The 22,995-nt window shown below is 40.0% G+C and overlaps 1 protein-coding gene across 3 annotated transcripts in view; it reads left to right on the forward strand.

Moving 5' to 3' along the window:
* Positions 1-22,995, forward strand: part of ADAMTSL3 (ADAMTS like 3) — a 172,671-nt gene continuing 149,676 nt past the window's right edge. Inside the window, exons 1-2 of one of the 3 annotated variants that reach the window (XM_071568538.1) lie at positions 1-134; positions 2,090-2,181. In XM_071568538.1, coding sequence (XP_071424639.1) covers positions 2,101-2,181 — 81 coding nt within the window. In that variant the 5' untranslated portion in view covers positions 1-134; positions 2,090-2,100. Of the gene's footprint in view, positions 135-307; positions 388-736; positions 827-2,089; positions 2,182-22,995 lie in introns of those variants that run through there. The other 2 variants (XM_071568539.1, XM_071568537.1) reach the window with 2 other exon arrangements.

The following is a 22,995-nucleotide window of genomic DNA, read 5'->3' on the forward strand; positions in this document are numbered from 1 at the left end:
TCTTCATCGGTTATGTTTAGTTCACTGGAGCATATTTTTAACTTCAGTGGCAGGGATCAGAGCCCTTTCTCTACGTGCTGCTCGTAGCGGACTCGTCGAAAGCTCGGGACATCAGTGGGAGCCGTAGCGCAAAGGTAGAGGATTTTGGCGTTCGTATTTAACAGCTCGAAGCTCAGAGAGAGGACGAGAGCAAAGCTGTCTTGCGAGACATGCTCGTCAGATTTACAGTAGGAAACCTAAAAATATCGTAGAGGGCAGCATGATTGAAGACCTCCTCGGTGTGCGAGCAGATTTGCAGCTGTATTGTGAGAGTTACTTGGAGATGAGACACAGGATGGTTGTGGTTTTGGAAGCTGCTTTGCATCAGATTCGGAGGCTGACTTCACGGTAGCTTTGTCCCCTCGGGGGAAGACGAACCACTTGGTCTCGGGGCTGCTGGGGTCTCGGCCCCCGACACGGGAGCGTCGCCGGTGCCTCCGCAGCCGGTGTGGGGACGGGCCCCCTTGGCCGCCCGCCCGGCAGCCCTGGCCGGGGGGGCAAAGGCTGCGCGGGGAGCGGAGCCGGGCGGGCCTCGCGCCGCAGGTGGAGGCGCCCGGGCTCCTCCGGCCGGGGTCGGGCCGGGCTGCGCGGGCGGGCGGGGGCGGCTCTCTGCCAGCAGCCTGTAGGACCTCGCTGGGGCGCGGCGGTGGGCTGGAGCCCGGCGTGAGGGAGGGGCCGCCGCTGGTGGGGCAAGATGCTGCATCCCCGGGGCCGTGACAGGCGAGGCTCTCCCGCGCGTCGGCGTCGCCCGGCCCGCTGCGCTGCGCTCCCCGCCGCGCCGCTCCAGGTGGGTGAGCTCGGCGCTGGCTCTCGGGAAGTCGCAGCTTTCCGACCCCCTTCCCGGCTACGGCACGGGCGGGTTCGGCCCAAGCTGGGGCGGCCGCGGTGCTGGGCCCAGGTTGCCCTAGAGGGGTGTCTGGGAGGGCAAACCGACGCGGGTGCTTGTCCATCTGTGGGGCAACCCAGGCGCCGGCACCGGGCAAGTACCGGAGTCTGTCGTATTTGGCCGACTGGGGCTCTCGGCAATGCCCTTCTTTTTTTTTTTTTTTTTTGCTGTAGTTTATTGAAACTTTTGAATGACAAAAGCATCCAGGAGTGCTAAAGGTTTTGAGCGAGGGGGGAACTTTTAAGGGTTTGGAGATTTTTTGGCGGGAGGAATTAAAACACCTTTTTCTGTAAGGAATCTTAATTATGGTCAGTTGACAGGTGCAAGAACTGTTTGGATAGATGGTTTTCCTTTGTGGTGTGTGACCTTTTAGAAAGTACTTTATTTGAAGGAGAGGTTTGCATTCAGTGCGGGGCTTGGCAGACCAGTGAGATGGTGGCTGGAAGGAGGGAGAGGGAGGTTTGTTTGTGTGTGCATGTGTAGTGGCGGTGTGTGAAACTTGCGCTGTTCTGGGATCACTGTAGCAATGTATAGTCTAAGGCAATAAGATGCATTGACACTAGGAATTAACAGAATTAGCAGTATTGCTAATTATTTTTGTTGGTAATTTTAAATTGAACTTTTTAGTAAAAGCAACTGACAGTTTCATGTTGGCCTTGAAATCATGATGATCACCAAAACTGATGGATTTTTTTTATTCTGCCCTGATTGCATAGTCTCCGAGTTGTTGTGATCAGAACTTTCAAAGGCAGTGCAAATGACTGCTGAAATCCCAGGGCTGGGCTTTCAGCTTTGAGTGGGTGAAAGTGCTGGAAAATGTATCAGAAACCCTATGCTTCTTGGACTCTACCTTCTAGAGATCAAGATGGGAGGGGTTCCCAATTTGATAAATTCTACTCACTTCAGGAAGCAATCAGCCTTGTCCTCTACTGCCAGGTTCCCCAAACCTTTCATTTCCCCCCTTTTCTGTTCCCTAATTGGAGCTGCCTCACCCTGCAGGCTGTGCTCATGGCATGTGCTGCGCCTGCTGCTCTGGCCAGCAGGGCACTCTGGTGTTTGCATTGCGTTGCTTCCAGCGGCCGGCCCAGTTTGGTTTAGTCGTTGAAATTCTGCCTGAGCCCACTTGATTTTTTTTTTGTAATTTGAACCAATTTCTCCCAGCAGAGCCCCAAGGCATGAGGATGGCCAGCTCTAAAGGCACTGGATTCTCCTGGGAGGTCACTTGGCTTGCTATTGCTCTCTATGCTCATCTACAGGTAAGTAATGAACTTGCTGTATCATGCCTGGTCCTTTACCAGGTGATCTTGCTACACACTTTGTATTACTGTTTTTAAACAGAAAACTGCTGAAGGAACTGCACTGAAATTAAGATTCCCAATGAGAAGATTTTCCTTTCAATGAACTTTCAAAGACATCCATGTGGAAAATTAATATTCTCTCTTACTAGTAATATTGTACCTGACTTTACTAATGGGGACCAAAGGGAGATCTTGCCAGGTGTGTGATGCCATGGGTCTTTCTGGCAGCACAGCTGCTCTTTGCCCCTAGGAGTTTTAGCACCTGATAAATGCTGAGATACTCTAAGTGACAAGGGTTATAGAAATACATGGGTAGAACATCAAAAAGCACGTGCAATTCAATGTCAGGGTGTGGGGAAGGTGGTCCAAAAAGGTCTTTGCTTTAGTGGTGTTCAATGAGTACAGGAACTGTAGAGGAAAACCATAGCTGCCATCTGATCTATTGCCTGACACATGAGCCTAATCAGTTCCAAGAAGTGAGTATTTCAAGAAATATGGTGTGCTGGCATGCAGCAGAGATGTTGTTATCCTATGTCATTCTCTATACTGATAGTTCCCACAGCACAGAGTGTTTCAGGGATTCTTTGGTCTTAAACACACTGAAATCCAGAAATCCTTAGAAAGGGACAGCTAAATAAACTGGAGAATCTTTAAAAAAAACAAATAGCATTGATTTTTGGAGAATTGTAGTAGTTTCTGACAAAACAATAACATCTTTAAATAAAATCAGGGTTGCTGTTTACTACAATAGTGTTGTGTAGTGTTTGTACCTTTGCAGTGCTGAGAAATGGTTAAAACAGGAGCCTGATGTGCTGGGCAGTACTTAAACACAACACAAAGAATTTGGAATTGGCAAACAATACAGCAGGCAAAAGTAAATTCAAAGGGAGCATAAAGAACTGAGGAGACTGTATTAGACAGCTAAGTAAGCTAGAAACTTAGGGTGAACTTTGAGGTTTAAGGTAGCGGGAATGGGGCTCCAACTCATCCTCAGTAGCACTGCCGAGTGTACTGTGTGTTGTGAGTCATTTGGCAGCTGATGAACACATCCTCTCTTTGTATTGTGATTGCAGCTAGTCATGCAAGTACACTGGTTACTTGAGTAAAGGGTTTGCCACTGAAGTAAAAGTTTACATTTATATTAATTGTGCAGTAAAACACAGTTCATTCAGCACATATCCAAGGAGAGGGGGCTGTGGTGGGATCTGCTTCTTGCCTGCATGTTTCTTATGCAAGGACAAAAATGTTAGTCATTTTTTGTGCCTCTCCAACTTGTATTTTTCTGTGCAAGGAGTTGGAGTGATGCTGCAATAACCATCCCTATAAAACACTCAGAAAATAGTATGTGAAGTTCCCTTAATGGTTCTGTTCAAGATGAGAATAGAAGCTCAGAGGCGAAACATTAAATTCATGTTTGGGCCTCTTGGTTATGAAGAGACCAATTTTTTTTTTATTTTACAATGTTTTTCTTGTATTTTTTCTTTCATATTTTTCTTATTGTAGAACTGGAACCAGTAGTGGCATAGTTTCCTCTTCTCCATGAGTGGTTTGGCATAGCTTCACTTGTCTCTTTATAATAAAAACAACTCAAACACATTGTAGTAATCAATAGGCTATTGTGAGTAGCTTTATGAACGTTTCAATCCAGGTCAATTTTTATGGTCCTGATTGTCCTTCAAAATACTGTAATCTGATGTCATATTTCAGTCATTAGCACTTAACCCCAGTCTTGTAGGAGGCCTTTTCCACTCCTAAGTTTTAGGTGTTTGATCATAATTTTAGGCACATTAAAGATATTTCATATTATTTAACATAACATTTTTGGTATCCAGTAACCATTAATTCTTTAATTGGTTGCTTGGGGCCATACTATAAGGACCACACACAGTCACCTTACCCTAATATTGTACCTAACTTCCACTTCTGTTGTTTTTGGCTATTAAAGTGCTTATGTCTGGAGCTAATCAATTAGAAACAATTGGATGCTGGGCAGGGTCACAAGTCTATGTCATATCACTTACGTGCAATTGATTAATTTCATCCTGCTTGAGGCAGGTACAGAATAAAATAAATGACCATTTTAAAAGAATGTGGTGGAAATGTGGTATGAATATAATGCAAAGAAAACTTTAACATGAGAAGTTGTGAAAAAGAGGTAGCTGTTCCTGAGAAGAAATGGAAGTTAACTTTGGTTATAGGAGCCCTTTCTGATTCTTCACAGCATGTTAATAAGCCCAGCGTGGTGCTTAGGTGGGCTCCATACTGAACTCTGCCCTTACAGATGTGCAGTGTCTCAAATTTGACCAAGTTAGTTTGTCAAGGGCAGATTAGTCACTATACTAGTAGGTAGGTTGGGTTTTCTGGGATAACCCAGGGAATAGTTTAACCCTGAGCATGGCTGAGCTGCCTGTTTGTTAAATCTGCTCTGTGACCAAGAACAGTAATATAAATCACTCAGGAAGAGACCACTTATAGGTAAGCCTTGGCTGTGTTCTTTTACAAATATAGAGCCAGTATAAATGAAGTTAATGGAACTGCATTATTCTAAAGCTAATGATAATACAAGCAAATTGTCTGTATGTTTTTCTTAAAAGCAAACAAAGTACTTCATCAAATGGTAACAGCAACATAGAATAATTCATTGTTTATAAAGATTTAAATGATGGCTTTGTCCAAAGAAGTTACTGTATTCTACTGATTAGATGTGTTTGGGAATGTTGACTATACCCATAGCTTCCTATTTATTGCTAAATATTGTGTAAAAGTCTCCTCACATTTTTTCTCACATTGCAGCAGGAGAGCTATCAGCACTACAGATTTTGGGAGGTGATTAAGCTAATGAAGTAAAACCCAAGTCCAGTTTTGCTGTTTTGAAGGGATCTCTTGAATATATATAGGTTCATATTTGTAATTGAACAGGCAGAATGCTCAGTGTAGTAACCACCCTTTCTTAACCTTGTGATAACATTTTATTACACCATTTTATTACGTCAGCTAGATACTGTTATATTTGTTATGAAATGTAGGTAAGACTGTATATTCTTACTAAGGGATTACTGGCAGGAAGAAATGATAGCTAGCAGATTCATGTAGGCAAATATGTATCATCAAGAATTTCACACATGGATTCATTTTAGATTTATTCTCTAGTAGGTTGTTTTCAAATCAGGACATTTTCTTAGGTCCTACAGTCCAAATCAAACCCTCTACAAGTCAGTAAATTTGCCTCCAAAGACCATGGGTTTGCTGATATCTGCAGAGGGAATAACAGCAAAGACACCATGTCTGGATATTTAAGAAGTATTAGCTCTGAGTTTCTATGGAAGGGAAAGTTTCATAGCTCATATATTCATTGAATAAACTGTTGGTTGCTTCCATGATTTATGTTTCTGTGATCCTTGCCTGCATTATGTTTTTTCCTAACTATCTGTGATATTCTGGATGTGAAGGCTATAAATGCTGAAAACATTATTGTATTCAAAATTATTCTGCTGTAACAAATCTGCCAAAAACTACCAACATAGTAAATGTCTTTAAGACTGAACTTCGTAAGGCCAAAAATCTGATGTCGATTATATGAGAACATCTTTGTGGAAAACCTTTGGATTATTGTTTTACAGTCACTGAATATATTACACACTGATATCCAGAAAATAGATGATGAACCACATCCCATACAATAGTGAGGATTCTTAAGTCTCTAGTAAGTTTGACCAGAAATATCAGGATGAGATTTGCAAGTCCTAAGTTAAGTTTGAAGCAGTTTTCCATTTCTATGGGCAGGTTGCAATTCTGCCCCCATCTGGAGTTTTGCCATCAGCCTCAAAAGGCCTGTGGTTTTATTCTGTTTGAAGAATGAGATGCTGCTTGTAAAGACAAGTAACACATCTGAGACTCTGTAGAAGTATTCTGACTTAAAATATTTGTTGCTATTGACAAGGTTGCAACTCAGTGACAGCATTACCAGAAAATGTATGTTTAAGTTTCTGAACTCGCTTTAAATTCAGGACTGATAATGATTGCTCAGCCAGTGCTCATAGAAGCGGAACTGCTCTTACCCTCAATTTAAAATCCCAAAGAATTGGATTGCCTGAAAAATTGACGCTTGTGCCTTGTGACTTTAGACACAAAGTATGTATAAATACTTAATTTTTTATGAGGACATTTTAAAAACTAAAGTCATCTATGGGAGATGATCAAGAGTTCAGATGTCATCAATGAAGGCATCCTTTTACTATCTCATTTATTTGCTACTGTGATGACTTCTGATGAAGTTAGGCTAAAAGCTGGACAGAGATGCTCAAATCAGTTGTGTGTAGAGCTGCAAATTGCTGCTTGCCAAACCAGATAAACAAGAGACTGGCACATTTGAAGAAGCCTCAAGTGTAGGAATAATCTCTAACAGCTGCCAGTGGTTTCCAATTTCTCTTGAGAGCGTAGTCAAGAAATGAGGGAATAGCTATAGGATGATCTTTGATTTTAGAAGATACTTGAACACTTAGTCATTGATAATTACTCATTGAGGTCTGCTTGGTGCAGCAGGAGCCTTCATATTCCTTACCAAATTGGGGCATAAACTGCACTGAGGTGGCAGCTTTGCACAATGCACCAAATTCCATTCCTGCCTTTGCATCACAGAAAATGTACATGATTGATTGTACTGATAATAAAGTCCTTTTAATATTCATCCAGAATTCAAGATTTAGTCATCCAAAATGTTTGCTTCAAAAGAATGTACATTTAAAAATCTCTGTTAAACAGAGAGAGTTTGTGCATGGTGAAAGAATGGGTTTGTTTTTGAAGTACAGTTTGTTAGTGAGCACAACATTCCAGAAAGGACACTGGATATGGCCATGGCAACTCTGGAGAGACTACTAAGACCCACATAGGAACTTAAAAGCCCTGCAGTTCTGATATGCTTTTTGCACTCACTTTATTGTCAGTGATAGACAATAATTCCTTTAGGTTTTGAAAGCATGCATATAACTTTCTTTCCCATAAGGGGAAAACTTGTTATTAGCTGGTCTGTAGACTGTCAAGTGCTCTGGAATTTAAGGGTCAGATTTTCAAAATGTCTTTTTTCCAGCTTGTAGGAGGAAGGACAGTTCTATGAACTCCTTTTATGATGACCATCAGCTACATAGGGTGTTAAATTAATGCAGATAGAGCAGCATTTTCAGAAAGGTTTGTGTTTTGATGACTTTCAGTAAGACTTGAGACAGGTTAAACAAACACAAACACTGTTAAGTACTCAACTGCCTTGATGGGTGTTTAGCTGGATTTTGCAAAATAAATAACAAGGTAAATTTCAATTCATTTCATGAGAGCCAGGCATGAGGTGCCTTAGGCACTTCCAAGAGTCTGGCTAAGTATTTCTCATCATATTTAGCTGGTTAACCCAGAACTTTCGCCCTTGTAATTCTTTTGAAATATTAGGTTTCTGGTGTGTAAATTCCACTCCTTGAGTGTGTATACATTTGATAATATTTAAGAAGTGCAAGTACAAGTGTCACATGTTCATAAAGAGAGAACAATTTTTGAGAACTTGGCCTAATAAATCCCTTCCAGAGAGCACATTACATAAAGTGTTTAGCAACAATGTTATTTCTGTTTCTAATTTTGTATTTATTAAATTTAACATCATTATGGAGAGAAAATGAAAACAGTATTCTCAGTCTGTTTTGAGAAATGTGGTTTCCAAGAATTGTCAGTTTGTCATGCTTCTGGATGCACTGGAAACACAGTGAATGCAAGTCAGCTCAACTAAATTGTGAAACAATATTAAAATTGCATTTATGATTGCAGTTACTAGATTGTTGTTCTATGCTAACTGTTGTCAGTTGTGTCATGGTGGGAGGTCCCAACTGGTTAATGAGGTTGATTTGTAGCATTAAATAAGTGGAACATTTGTTTATATGTAGAATCATGTATTTCTGTGTTTATGTAATGTTGGGTTTTTCTGTCATCAGGTGCTTTGCCAAAAATTGAAGCTGTTCTAAATTTATAGGATACAGTCTCCTGTTAGCGCCTGCAAGCACAACAGGGTAACATTCACAGTGTGTGTATGTGAAAGCACCTGTAGAGGCTCACTGTGCAGTAGATGAAGGCAAAAAGAGGAGGCCTTTGCTGCCTGCTCTCTTGCCTTCTAGAATCATAAAAGTAAAATGACACGGGCACACCTGCACCACTACTGAATGCGAAGAGTAAGGGATTGTGTTTTCTCAAACTCTGTTTGGCCAGAAGTGTTTTCTGGCGTGCACCTTGCTGAAGCTTGGAGAAGATTGCAGAAACTGGCTTTATTCCCAGCTGGCTGAATCAGCAAGAAATTAACTAGATAAAAAAACCCCAAAAACAAACACCAAAAAACCCAAAACACCCCCTCCCCCTTTTGTTGCAATTTCCCTGTTTGTATATGTGGCTGCTCCAGCCCATCTACTGGGATGGAGAAATGTGAAAGGACAGTACAAGTAGTGGTTCTGATAAATTCAGATTTGCCTCTTCTGATGGGAGTTTTTCTTATTTCTGAGCTCCTACAGCATTTGTTGGTGTAGCAGAGGTGTGGAAGCACAAGCTCAGTGATTGGAGATGTACAATAAATAAAATATGCTAAAATATGGTTTGGCTTCCTCTGCTGAGAGTCTTCTCTTATTAGATGTTTTCAAGGTCTCACTACTCTCTTGGGTTTTTGTTTTCTTGAGTCTCCAAATACTTTAAACTCTTCCCTGGTTGACTAACATGGATGTTGGCTGAGAAACCCCGTAGCGTAGTAGTGTCTTGAGTATTGTCTGCTTGGTGGGTGATGTTCTAGTTGGAAACTGCCAGGTAGAGCATTATGCTGCCAGGTGCAGCATAATGAAGATTCTTTCAGCTGAGTTCATCAGCACTTCTGTTGAAAGCTGAAGAGGGAATTTATCTGTGACTGCAGAGATGGGCTGTGTGTGCCCTGTGCTGTGTGTGGGTTTTGCTAAAGCCACTACCTGATCAGATGCTTGAACAAGCTCTAGTTTTGTCCCCTGATTTTATAACTTTATTTATATGAATATAGTGTGCTTTATGTGGCTGTAACAGTTACTTTTCCTCTAGACTAGTGATTCTTAAGTCTTTTCATAGAAAACCAACTGAGAGACTGACAACAGTTACCAGTGTTAATTGAATGGTAGGAAATGCTATGAAAGACAAAACAAAGCAAAGAATATTATCCTTTCAGTGTATGAATTCCTGTGTGTTTCTGGTAAGTTTTCAAATTTTAGAGTTTTAGAATGATTCTTAAAGTATGCAAGAAAATTTAGGCTTAATTGCTGGAATAGCTTCTTGTTCATAAACAAACACTAGTATTTCCTTGAGCAAGATAAATCGAGAAATGATTTCTGATATTTCACTAAATATGGCTTGGCTTAAATTCCCATTTCAGTGTGACCAGTCCTTCTGTAAAACACAAATATTCCAGACATTTTCCCTGCATGAGAGAGCACTTTCTTTCACCCCACTGTGAAACTACGCACTCAAATGCTTTTCCCGTTTCCTCTTCCTCTCTCTTTCAGTTAAATTTGGAACACAATAGGTTGGGTAAAACTATAAGAAAAACCTCCAGAACTCTGTCTTAATGTATGGGGGTTTACCATGCAGCTGTTTATCTTCTGCTAAGAGGAAACTAGGAATGTATTTTTAATGCCAGGAGCTGGGCTTAAAATGCCATTACTTATCTGGTGGGAATAGATTTGAAAATTAGGCAGCAATTAGATCAGTAGGCAAAGACTTTTTACCTAATGTTGTAAGTCTCATGGGCCTTTCAAATATCCTGTTGGCATCACCTGTTCTTAATGTGCAATCTTTTAAAACTTTTGCCTTAAACAGCAGTGTGACTATGAAAGGGAGAATTTACTTTATATTTTTATTTATGAGTTAATTAAAAAACACTCCACTTTCATGATTTCTCCAAGGGAAACAGAGATGTTCTGGGAACACTAAGCTTTTCTTGGAGAAAATTTCTTCCTGTAGATAACCATCTTGAGAAGGGCCTTAACTGGGATAACAGAACATGTGGGGCTTGTTCTGATCTTTTGAACTTGCTTGAATTATGTCCTTAGCAAACATCAATGATGTATTTGTTTATAATTGATTATTTTTCTTGCTGAATTTAGGTCTCTGTGAGCCATCTGTCATATGTCACACAGACGCCACTATTTAGAAATGGGGGAAATGCAGGAATTAAAGGCTTTGTTTTACTATTTCAAATGTTAAGGCCAATCCTTGAGAACACTGAAAAAAAGGCTTTGTCCTCTTCAACTGTAGGAGTGTCCCATCATTCATTGTCTGCCAAAGGTTCAGTTTGAATCACTGGTAGCATGAGAACCCTTGTACTCCAGGCACTACGAAACCTCAGTTCTGAAACAGATTTGGGCTGGGGAGCTCTGTGGACTTCATTACATTGCTGTGCCACAAGTGAGACCTTATTTTGTAAAATTCAGGCTTTCTGCTTCATCAGTGCAACATCCTGCACTTGAGTAACAAGTGAAGTCTGCAGGCACTTTGCCTGAGACATCAGTGGGAGTTTTTCTGGAGTAAGACCTGCCCATAGGAAGCAAACTGAGGCTGAATTTTATTAGTGCTAACTACTTGGTTATCATATTTCCTGTTGCGTAGTGTGAATCATTCCATCTCTCCTTCATATAACTGCTAAGGACAGATGGCATTTAAAGCTGTGTCTGCAGCTGTTTTCTGGAAAATTGGCTGTATTTATCTCTCTGGAAAAAAATCCCAAATCCAGATATAATAAAGATAATTTGACTGTTGCTTACAAACCTTGCAAATGTTGAAGTGATTTCCATTTTTTTACGTGTCCCCTTTTTATTGTGTGTCATTGAAGATCATTTTATCAGGTGTTCCAGTCCATCCCTGTTGGCAGGAATTTTTCTGAACTGCTGTAGAGGGAAACATCTAAAATGGTCCTTAGAGCATGTACATTGTTTTTCAGGAGAACTGAAGCAGAACATAGAAATCCATGATTTTTAAAAGTCAATGTGACTTTGTTTTTGACAGAATTACTGTATTTAGATGATGCCTTTGAATGTTTTAAGGGGCTGCACTCTCCACTGCATGGTGCAGTTCTGGGAACAGAAATAGAAGGAAACACAAGCACAGCACCCATAAGGAAGACAGAGTTGATTTCTACATGCAGCATTTTGTCTGTGCATATGAAAATTGACATCATGGTGTTGGAATGTTGACTGTGTTTTGCAGTTTGCTAGCTGCACTTACTGGAAAGCATGTGTTTCAAAGGGAGTTTTCAATTTTTATAAGTCTTTGCTTCCACAATACCCGAGTCTTATTTTTGAATGTAGACTTCAGCTATGAATAAAATTTAACTCATGAAGTAAGAGTCCTCTGGCACAAATGTGAATGAATTATGGAAATGTTAACCAGTAATGTGCAGGTCTTGATCAGAAAAGTCAAATCCAACTTTCAGGTTCCGCTGTTACCACTCAATAGTGTCTCATTCTGTTCGATGCCTTACCCTGAGAGTAAGGATACTGAGTTCTGAGAATCTCTCAAGAAAAGCTGCAATAAACATGGAGAAAGCTGCACAAAACCAACCCACTGTGGGAAGTTTTCACTAATGTGCTTTCTTAGCTGCAGATGAGTCTGTGAAAGAAGGACCTGAGTAGTGAAGGAAACAGAGCAGCAGCAATGATAAAGTTGCACTAGCCCTTCAGCTAGAGAGTAATCATCCAGATAAAATTGGCAAAATTCAATTACATTATCTTTCAGTAATGGGCTGACTTCTCTCTTCGACCTTCATAATCCAATTAATTTTCCCAGAGTTTCAATGTTATATACTCTCTAGAAAGTTGGCAACCCAAGTTTCCCATGTCATCAACTCTATCCAGTCTCCTGAGAAAGAGTTTTCTAACACAACATCCTTGCACCTGCTAGTTCTTCCCCAGCTCTTCTCAAAGTCAGACTGCTCTGAACACCTTCATGAAATTCTTCCATGTTACTGAAGCAATTTACTGACTTTAATAATGTAATTCCCCAGCTGATTGGAAACAGATCCAGTTCCATTAGCCTGTTCTTGTGATGGAGGGCCCTGTTCCTTTGATATTTTCAGCGTCTAAGATGGATGGGTTTGAAATGGTTAGAAATCTATATTATTGTGAGAAAGATATCTGCATTTTCAAGTACCTAGTACCTGTCAAAGAGGTTTTGTCTGCAGAGAAAAGTTAGCACATTTTTTCACAATGAGCATTTAAAACCCCTAGAAAATATAATTCTTCTGTTTTTTTGGTGGTGGTGTGCAATGTTGAAAGTCTGAATTCATTGCTGAAGTTTTAAACTTTGTTCCTGTGTGCATGTTATATGGAAATACGTGAATGTGTAGCATAGGTGATGGCACTAACAAGGCTCTGGCAAACTGAGGTTGTCCTTAGTTAAGTTGTAGTCTGAGTGAGGTGTTTGATAGTTGCAGGTTCCTCGTGGACTCTTCCCTACATATAACTTCCAGGACTGCTGAATAAAACAGTGATTTACGCTGGTATTATTTTTAGTTGAGAAATTAGACTTAACCAGCTCTTTGTACAGCTAAATGAGAACATGGGTCAAGAAAAATGAGAAATTATCCATCATGTTGAAGGATGATGCATTTTCCAAGGTTGAATACTTGCCTGAACTGAGGCTTACAGTGGCATGATTGGCCTTGTAAAATAGGGGTCTGCTTGCCTGATCTATCTTTTGTGTTGGAATTGACTCTTTTAATAAAGTATCTGAGAAGCAAATCCTGTTCTGAGCTGTATAATTAACTTCAGATAGGTCAGAAATAATATATGGAGCACTTGAGTTGAAATAAAATTCAGATTTGTGGGGACATGCTTGATTCTAATGGATCTTGCTTTCAGAAATGATTATTGCCCTGTGGAGACATTTGCATTGAAACTTGTCAAGTTCTGTTCATTGATATGGGTTCTGTTCAGCTTTTGAAATGCTGGTGTAGCTCATCTACATTCCTTCTTCTTTCTGGAGGGCTGTCCTGGCAGCCAATGCAGTTTGTATGGGCTCAGTGCTGCAGGGTCTCTGCTGCAGGAGGGACTTTTCCCTCTGGAGTTGCATGAGCCTCTTCCCCAAGGCCCTGGAGCTGAAAAGACCTCTCAGTGGGCTCAGTTCTGGCTGCAGAAGGCACAGAAGAGCTCATAGTTTTCAGAGACCTGTAAACCGAATCACAGGGCTCTCACCTGTTGTTTTCCTATATCTTAGTGATGTTTGTTTTGTTTTATTTACCAAGTGCAAAAAATTTAATGATGCTTCTTCATATTTCATCATAACACTTCCATATAACCAGCTGTATTTACATTTTAAATGTTCAGGTATTAATTGTTGTAGTAGCTACTATGACTTTTATTGGTTATTTCTAGAATCTGATTTCAGGTGTAGCAAGATCTGTGCAAGCTTTATTGTTGGGGTGAAATTTAAACTTCATTGGGATTGAATGTTTAATAGTATAACTTGCTGCATATGTTGCAAATACAAGCTGCTATGAATAGATCCTCTGTAAAAAAAAAGGCATTTGATATGTTATGTATGGACTTAAATCCAATATGTTGTTATCTTTAACTAAAGGAAGTTATAAGAAGAGATTTACAAAGAAGGATTTATTCTATTAACTTTAATTTCTTTAAAATATTTCTCAACTGGAGTTGAATTTGGTTTCTGTATTTTGATGTTGTTTAAAATATGCTGTACTTCTTCTGTTCCTTGAATATTATTCTGCAGATAGTACAAATTGGCTGTTTTTCATATACATGAGAAGAGAAAAATATGATTATTATTAGTAGTAGGTGGATTATTTATTTAAGTGGATTGCCTTGATTAGTCCACTCACAGTAGACTCAAGGATTTGAGTGCAAGGTTTTCTGTTACATCAGTTCAACTTTTTAATGTAATTTTTATACCTTGTAAAAAACTAGGAGAAAGGCTCTTCCTTTCCTATATATCTCTGGGCCCCAGCCTCCCAGAAAGAAGTAGTAAAGAACACATTAATTTACAATAGATATTGATCTGGATTCTTATGGCTTGTATGCATTTTGGAATGAGTCTGTATTTGTAAATGGCAGGAATAAAAAGTTTGGGGCTATTTGAGATTTAGGGACCTTATTAAATGTTCTTGGCGTAGGCATTTTGACTTGGAATTTAATTATTGTCCCATACTTCCCTTTAAAGTGTGTAACCACTTATTTGGTGATTTTATATAAGTAGATAATCAGGCTTTTTTTTTTTTTGAGAAAGTGGTTTTAATTTTTTTTTCATAGAACAGTTTACAGTGAGTCCCTTTCTCTTTTTTAAAGCTGGAGTAACACAAAATGAGGGACATCACCACGTGCATCATCCTAACTCTAAGAAAGAAAAAGCACACGGGGAAGGGGCCAATCTCATTCAGTCATTTTTGAATGGTTTTCTGCAAGAGGGCAACAAATTTTACACCTTGTGTAGGATTGTAGGATTCCCTTCAGCCTTTCTATCTGGAATTATAAAAAGCTTGCATAAAGGTAGAGAGTAATTACAGCCTGAGTCAGGCTATCAAGTTGGCTTTTTTCTCTGTAGTCAAGATAAGAGAATGTCTCTCCTGGCCAAAAGGACTGGACTCTGAAATAGAGCTGTTCTGGACAGGTAATTCCAAGTACAGCCCAACTTGCAGTGAAATACACAGGCTGAGATTTATATTTGGGTCTTGCTATTTAAAATGAATGCTGTTTAGGCTTCTTATAGTAGCCTTTTATTCTGTGTAGGGTGCAGAGGAAGCCAGGCCTGAAAAAGTGCAAATGAAATTAGGATTACTGCCACAGATAACTTCAGCATGGCTTATCAGTGAGAGTGAGACTGTCTTATTGTTTGCAATCTGGAAAGCAGTGGAGAATGTGAAGAAATGGAAAATTATGCAAGGTAAGAATAGACCAACTAAATCAGTGAGATCACAGGATTTCACACTACTGCAAATTCACTGGATTGTGGAGGTTCTACTTGTTGTGATTGTCTTTAGTCTGGGAAGTCACAAGGCAAAAGGAATCTCCTGCAATTAAAAGGGTGGATGAATTTATTTCTCTGCCTTTGCACAGTCCATTGTTCTTGGATTCTCTCTGTATTTTGAAAAGTCTTAGAATGCTAAAGACAAACATATGAGAACCTGGAACCATGCTAAAGCTTTAGATACTGAACTGTTAGGGCTGGCCTCCAAGCTAACATTAGCTTGTACTGGCAAACTAAGAGCTGACTGCGGATAAGAAAATTCAGGGGAGGTTATTGCCATAGATCCTTCCAAAAGTGCTTGGGAACAGTTGAAAAATATTCTGTAGGAATAGTGCCCTTCTGTAAATCTTTAAAATTAAACTGTGCTGTCAAGAATTCTATTTAACCTTACATGCAAATGGTAGTGGTAAAAGAGCAGCTGCTAGATATACAAGAGTAGATGATTTTGCACCATCGGTCAGACATGAGGCGTGTGTTGGGGACTTGACATTTCCCCTTGCCTTGCTGTTTTTAGAAGTAGTGGGCAGAGTGTCACTTGTTCCACAAGAGGCATGACAGCTTTTCAAAAGACAAGGTCAAGTGGACAAACCAAGATGATGTGTGCTCTTTTAGAATTCGGTATATAAAAGCTGCTTTTGAAAAGATTTTCCTTAGTAGTTGTCCTACATCTGACAAAAATAGTGGTATTTTCCACTTGACTAAAGCAGGGGAGACTGAGTGACTCCTGTGTCTGTGGCACTTTTTGCTGATTGCTCGTTTTGCATGCAGGACAAGTGTGTTAAGATACTTGATTGTATCAGCATCAACAAGGAGAGTCAGTCCCTCCACAACCTTTCCTGTAGTGGTCAAGGTAGGAGGGCTTTTCAGTAGCTTAACTACAGCCTCTGCTTTGTGTTCAGTTGTGTATCTAAGTCTTAGTTGCCAGTAAATTCAGTGAAATGCCAGGAACTAGGTACCTGCTGGAATCTCTCACCTCTTATTGTTAGATTGGTCAAACTGCTGGTAAAGAGAAGGAAACAAGACCATTTATCTTACTCTCCATCTGCTCCACCATCATAAACTCCAATGTGATATCCTGAAGGAGTAAAATTATTTTGTTAAATTTCCTGTAGAAAGATCATCATTATTGGAAAGCAGTGCATGACTTATGACATGTCTCAGTTCATCTGTCCTGGGAGCTATCCATTGTGCACACACATCTGCTCCTGTACACCCACACAGGATGGGAAGATATTCCTGCACAGGAAGGTCTTCCGTTCCCTCAGTGTGCAGGTGGTATGTATTGGCGAGTCCCTTATTGTGGATGTGGGAGCCAAGTTCCCAGAGCAATGCACAGAGAGTGAAGCAATTCACTCAACCTCAGCTGCCTGAATGAGAATACAAGATGAGTGAATAGGAACACAACCTTGAGACCCATCTTTCAGTGTTGCCTCTGTGATAACTGTTTTAATCAATTCTGCTGCTGGTTGTGTTTGAAATATTGACCATTAGAAGAGTAAAAATGATATGTTGGTGAGATCAGTCACAGGGAAGACACTTGTCGCTTAAAATACTTAAAGCATTTAATAGGGCATCATACACTTTTAAGTTCCAAAATGCTAGACAATGTCTTGCCTTTGAATTACAGATGATCTTTAGTGCTGTCCATTTTTTTATCCTTTTTCTGTTCATTGAATGTCTTTCTGTAATCACTTGGATCATTTTAAAATTGCTTAATGGCATTTATTCACTGGACATGGAAGATGAGTGATAAAGCTGTAGTGTTGAGAATATCCTGATTAGAGCAGGCATCCTGTTGTGAATTAGCAGTTTCTATTTTCATTTTATGTCTGATTTGCTCAGCTGTGTCTTTTAACGTTTCAGCAATTTTGGTTCAGTCAGAGGATTTATTTCATTCTTTCCAGCAGCAGAGCCTGTGTTTATCTTTTCTCACCTCAGTAAGAGCCCTTTCCCCTTCACCGTATCAGTCCTCCAGCATTACTGTACACATTGTATAGAAGAACAAGAATGAGTCATTAAACTAATGACCATTAGTCTTAACAGTTGTCAGTGAACAGATGCCTGCAGCGTCTCTCATGTGAGCTTTTAATTGCTCTGGGGTTTCTGCTAAAGCAGAGTTATATAAGTAGTGGCTTATTAGTGAGTATACATGTGAAATGCTGTCAGTTAATGCCAGCAAAAGAATTGGGACTAGAAGGGGACAATATTCAGATTAGTAGTGGGTCCTCTTTCATAGTTGCATTACTTGCTTTTTGCTCAGATATTGACCTTTATCTAGTCAGCATTTAATTTTTAATGTGGATAATGTGTCTGGCTCAATAGAACAGAGTTAAAACTTTGCCTTGCTTGAGATGCTTTCACTGGCAAGAGAGAAAGACAAAATATACTTGAACAACCACCCTGTCTTTCCCCCAAAAATGAGAGGAAAGTGGAAAATGTATGGATCATAAATATCAAGGCTGGCATCACAGGACTGAGGGAACAGTTAAGCTGAGATTTAAATGTAGCAAATGAGAGTGCTTGGAGAAGTGAGTTGCAGTGTTAGAGCAGTGGGCCTCGGTCTGGGAAAGCATTTCTGCAGCAGCACAACAGGGAGGAATGATGAAGATACTGGAAGTCACTGGCAATAATCTCAAAGTGGCAGGTGAACAATAGGACAAAAGTAATTTATTAGGGAAAAATGGCTTACTAGGAAGTAGTGTGCCTGGTGGTTGGTGTATTGGTATTCCTGACACCAGTAAAGTACAAAAAGTTTAAAACCTCTAAGATATTTGCAGAAATGCTTTTGAGACTTAGAGACTGCGTGCTATGAACAGTTTCTTTCAGGTATTTCTTTTTAAAATCATGCTGAAACAGGTGTGCACACGTGGAGGGTGCTTGGCTGAAAGGCATTCACCTCATGTGCCTTATTAATAGCCTTAAACCAACATTCCTGCAGCAGAGCCATGACCATTTAACTGCTTCCTTATTGTGAAAATGTGCCTGACTGAGTCAACGTGTAAGGCTGCTCAGTCCATAAACCCTGCAAAGGGACTTACTGCAATGAAGAAAGAAGAGTAGATGAAGAACTGGGTTAATATCACCAAAATTATCAGAAGCTATGGAAAACTAACAGTGGAAAAATCATGCTTTCCTCACCATGTGTTAGACACATTTGTGTGCTGAGCTGTTGTAAATCAAAAGTCAGCCTGGGAGTGAACATCTGGCTGTGGCATTCTCTGCAGTCTGGTTTCTTTCAGGTGAGAAAGGATTCGTCAGCTGGAGGTAACAGGGAGGAGGACCATTCTGATTATTTACACTCTTACTCAGGGTGGTCTGTCTTTGCAGCTATGGGACACCCCTCCCTGCTCAGCCCTCTTTGAAGAAATGCTGACAAGGTGGGAGCAGCACTTGGTGCTCTGCTGAAATAGGTGCATGAAGAGCAGTGTTAGCCTGACCTCTCCTGTGGTACTTAGAGCACTATCCACTGAGCAGCTTTGAGTTAGTTTCTGATTATCAGAGACTTTCTATTTTCTTGATCTGTCAAAGTTGCTTAGTTGCCTGCTTTTTGGGTTCTGTTACTTGAGTTTTGGGCTATTTGATCTTCAAAATTGTTGTACCAGAGATGCTGCTGTTTCCTGTTGAAAAATTATTCCAGTTCTTGGTGGCTGTTTGCCTGTTTCCAGGTCCTTTTCTATTACGAGAATTTGTAGTCATTTACAGTAGCAGAGCAATTCCATCCATTTCATCTACCTGTTTAGTTCATGATAAACACCACACTGTTGCTGATGAGATTATGTAAACAGTATGCAGTGAAAAAAAATTACTACAGCTAGGGCAGCATTTTTTTGGAGCTGAATACTTGCCAATTTTTCCCTGGCACCTGAATCAGGAGCAGAAGTAAAGAGATTGAGGGCAGGGAGAAAACTCTGTCATTAGCAATCAAAGGCATGGTAGTGCCCTGCAATATATGATAGAGTCAGTGTTCAGCCTAGCCCACATGACAAAAGTCTCTGGTTTTAATTGCACTGTGAACAACTTTAATGTCAAAATCTTCAGTATTTAGCTCTGAAGTATGTAGTGGTCTAAGCTGGTTTTTCTTTCCCCCTAAGTGCCATGGTTTTAATACCATTCCATCACCCCACACATTTCCCTTCTTTGTGTTTTCATTATGCAACAGGAATTCTCTTAAAAATCTGGATCTGCCACTAGTTCTAGCAGGTGTTTAGCTTCTGAGTGCCAGAGGTTTTTTCTTTTTGCAGCTTATGGATGAGAATTTCACTGCCCTTAGGCACAATTTCAGCTGAACTATATGAAAAGCATGTTACTATGTCAGTTCAAATTATATCACTATTAAAGAAAAAACTCAAAAGGAAATTAAATATAAATAATCATACTAACATAACATAACATTAATAACATTAAGGTTATAATTTAAATTAAAAAGAACTGGGAAAATCTGAGTCAGGAGTCCCATGTCATTCTCAGCCAGACTCTCCTGAGAGCAGCCATTGTAAATGAGGATAATGACAACTTTGAGTCATATGAGATCTCTTGATGAACAGTACTGTAATAGTGGAGTATATAAGAACTAAGTGTACTTTTTAGCTCTGTATATTATACTGTGCAGGAACTAAGTATTGTGTGAAGTCTTGTATCCTACTTTCCCTCACCATTAGCCTATTTATCTGATAGCAACTAACACTTCTTGCAGTACCCAACAATGCCCTAGGTCCCATTCTGCTGACATAGCATTGCCAGCTACCTCTGTTACCTTCCTTGGAGTGTTTAGACCAGCTTGTAGAAAAACTGGTCATATGTAGCTGCAGATGTTCCTTAAATCCTGAATCCTGCTGTCACACCAGTGTGGGCATGTCACTGTGGTTAGATAAAAACAAAGAGGCATTTGCAGCTGCTGTGCAGAATTGCTGACAAAACGATGCCATGAACTTTCACCTGCCCAGAATTCTTACTTTGTTAGTTTTTCAGAGGCTTGTTGTTTAGATGAAACGTTTGGTTACCTGGGAGCACTCACACCTTTCTTGTAACCTTTCTTTAGAATTATTAGAGCAGTTATCCAATCTGAATACTGAGGAAGCTGATGAGAAGGGAGTAATGTATTAGGAAAGGGTGATGGTGCTCTTGCAAGCCCATGGCGTGAGATTTATCTCACTAGGAAAGGGTTAGGCCCCTGCAGCCCATAACCTGCTACAGCCTCTTGTCCATCTCATGAGAATTGCCAATATTTTTGTGGTATTATTGAATAATCCTAAAGTCTGTATTACAGCATGGCCTGCCAAAGCTTCTGAAGTGTCATGGCCCTTGATGATGGGGGCTCCCCCGCTCAGTGAAGGAATGACACGTAGGCCTTCTCATTTTGTTTTGTTTACTCCTTAAGCAATGAGAATCTTTTTTCAGTGCATATATTGATTTGTTGGGCTTTATAGTCCCCCTGCCTCTGACAGTGATCCTACGTAATGTTCAACTATACCTTTTTCCTTGCCTTTTGTAAATGAATCTGCTGTTGCTCAAAGATTGTGCTTCCAGTGTCCCCCAATGTGTTACTGGAGCTGCAGTCGTGGTCATAGTATGGTTTGTTTCCTGCCAGTGAGTGCAGTTGTCAGCAGCTTGGCAGTTCTACAGAGAAAGGAAAATCTTTCACCACATGATGTTCATGATAAAGGACACTAATAAAATGTCCTGATTTTGGCTAAATGGAGGGAATTTTTGCCTGGTATAGTGCTGTATTTTGAATTTAGCATGAGAATAATGTTGTTGTTTTGCTTGTTGCTGAGCAGTGCTTTCCCTAAGTGAAGGACTTTTCAGCCCATCCAGCAAGGAGCTGGGGGTGCACAGGAGGCTGGGAGGGGGCACAGCCAGGATAAGTGATTCCAACTGGCCAGGGGGATATCCCAGCCTGCACAGCATCACACTGAACAATAACACTGGGGACACTGGCTGAGGGTTGGTGGCCACTGCCTGGGTCAGTGAGTGTGGAGCCAGTGCAATGTGCATCTCTTGTTTTATGCATTCTTTTATCAGCATCACTATAATTATTTTCCTTTCCTTTTCTCTCCTATTAAACTCCTTATCTCAAACCAAAGGTTTTACCTTTTTCCTGATTCTCTCTCTAACCCCCCTGTGGGGGTAACTGAGGGAATAGCTGTGTGGTGTTTAGCTGACCATTTGGTTAAACCACAACAAAAAACTTTAAAAAAATTACAGATTATTCTTTGCTAAGATTTCTGATAGCACTTTTTTAGTGTATTTTTTTCCTGTGGAGAGCATAAGAAGCCTTAGAAACTGTCAATGAATAAATGGTAGAGTTCCATGAGAACATGCTCCAATAATGCTGAAGGGAATTATTTTACGAAGAGATTTTTCCAATTATTAGGTTACTACATAAAGAATAAAGAGAGAGTTTTGTCTGGAATATTGGAACATATGGTGAAAGAAGGGATAAAAAAGTCTTTTTAGACCTCAGTCAACTATGTCTTTCTTGCAAGACTTTACAAAGAGGTTTTAATGAAATAGTATTTTCTGTCTTACTTCCAGATTTTCAGGTATTCCTTCCCTTTCACTATTGCCAGCACAGAGGAGAGCAGATAAAGAGGATTTTAGTAAAGAGTGATCTTAAGAAAACTCACAGAAACCCCACAAGCTTTGGAGAACATGCAGGTAGAATCTTCCCTCACTAGTATAGTATGTGTTTTATCTATATGCTATAAAATTGCTTTTATGTTGGATCTAAACTTTGTGCCCATTCCCCCAAGGCTGAACTAAAGGCTATTAGAGAAATAGTTGAGTATTGTGAATTTTGAAACCAGAATCTGTTCCATAGTCACTAACTTTGTGACAGTAATTGTAAATGAACTGCTCTAGGGTTATCTCATCTGAGTGCTGAATTTCCCCCCTTGGCTCTTATTTGTACAAAACTAGAGAGGATTGAGTGTGCAGTGTTATTCGCAGACCTAGTGAGTGTCTGCTTGTGTGGCTCATTTTAGAGCAAATATTATGCACACCAAATCCATCCTTTGGAGAAAAGGTAGAGTCTTGCCTAACACAGAATTTAGATAAAGCTTCATTGGAAGAAGAAAAACTTCAGGGTTCATATTTCTTTTAGAAATATGAAACAGAGTTGGGACTTAAGCTTTTGAAAGTAAATGAGATTTTGGCTAAATATGACTGCAGTCTTTCAGTGAAATGTTTAATCTTTTAGCCAGGCAATAGCAAGAGAAAACATCAGTAGTTGTTGATAAACATCCAAAAGCTTAATCACTGGTATAAATTTTAAAAGGTACAGAAAAAGATTTCAAAATATTGATTTTAGTCTATAGCCCAAGCTATGCCAAAACCAATGTATTTACATCTAATCAAGAAAAATGGTGGTAGAAATGTCCTTATGAAAAGACTGAAATATAGTATCTTAATTTAAAACCAAAATTAACTCCATTATTCTTCCTGTTTCAGTGTTGGCTTGAAGTTGTACAAAGCCACAGCCTGAAGGAAGGTTTAGGCTGAGCGCTGCTGTTCTGGTGTGTCTTAAGCACATTGCAGTCCATGGAATGACTCAGTGCTGAATGGGTGCAGGATGGGTTGAGCAGCAGAGGTGATGTTGGCGGTTACTTTCTTGCAGCTCTGAATAGGATTATAGTTACAGCTTAAATTCAGTTTTCAGGAGGAGATACCATTCAAACAGTGGCTGAACTATCAGTTTCTAAGTTGCTCACTGACAGCATTTTACTGTGTTCTAAGTGGGTGGCTTGTGCAAAATACGTA

This window comes from Pithys albifrons, chromosome 13 (assembly GCF_047495875.1).
Source record: "Pithys albifrons albifrons isolate INPA30051 chromosome 13, PitAlb_v1, whole genome shotgun sequence".
Taxonomy (NCBI): domain Eukaryota; kingdom Metazoa; phylum Chordata; class Aves; order Passeriformes; family Thamnophilidae; genus Pithys; species Pithys albifrons.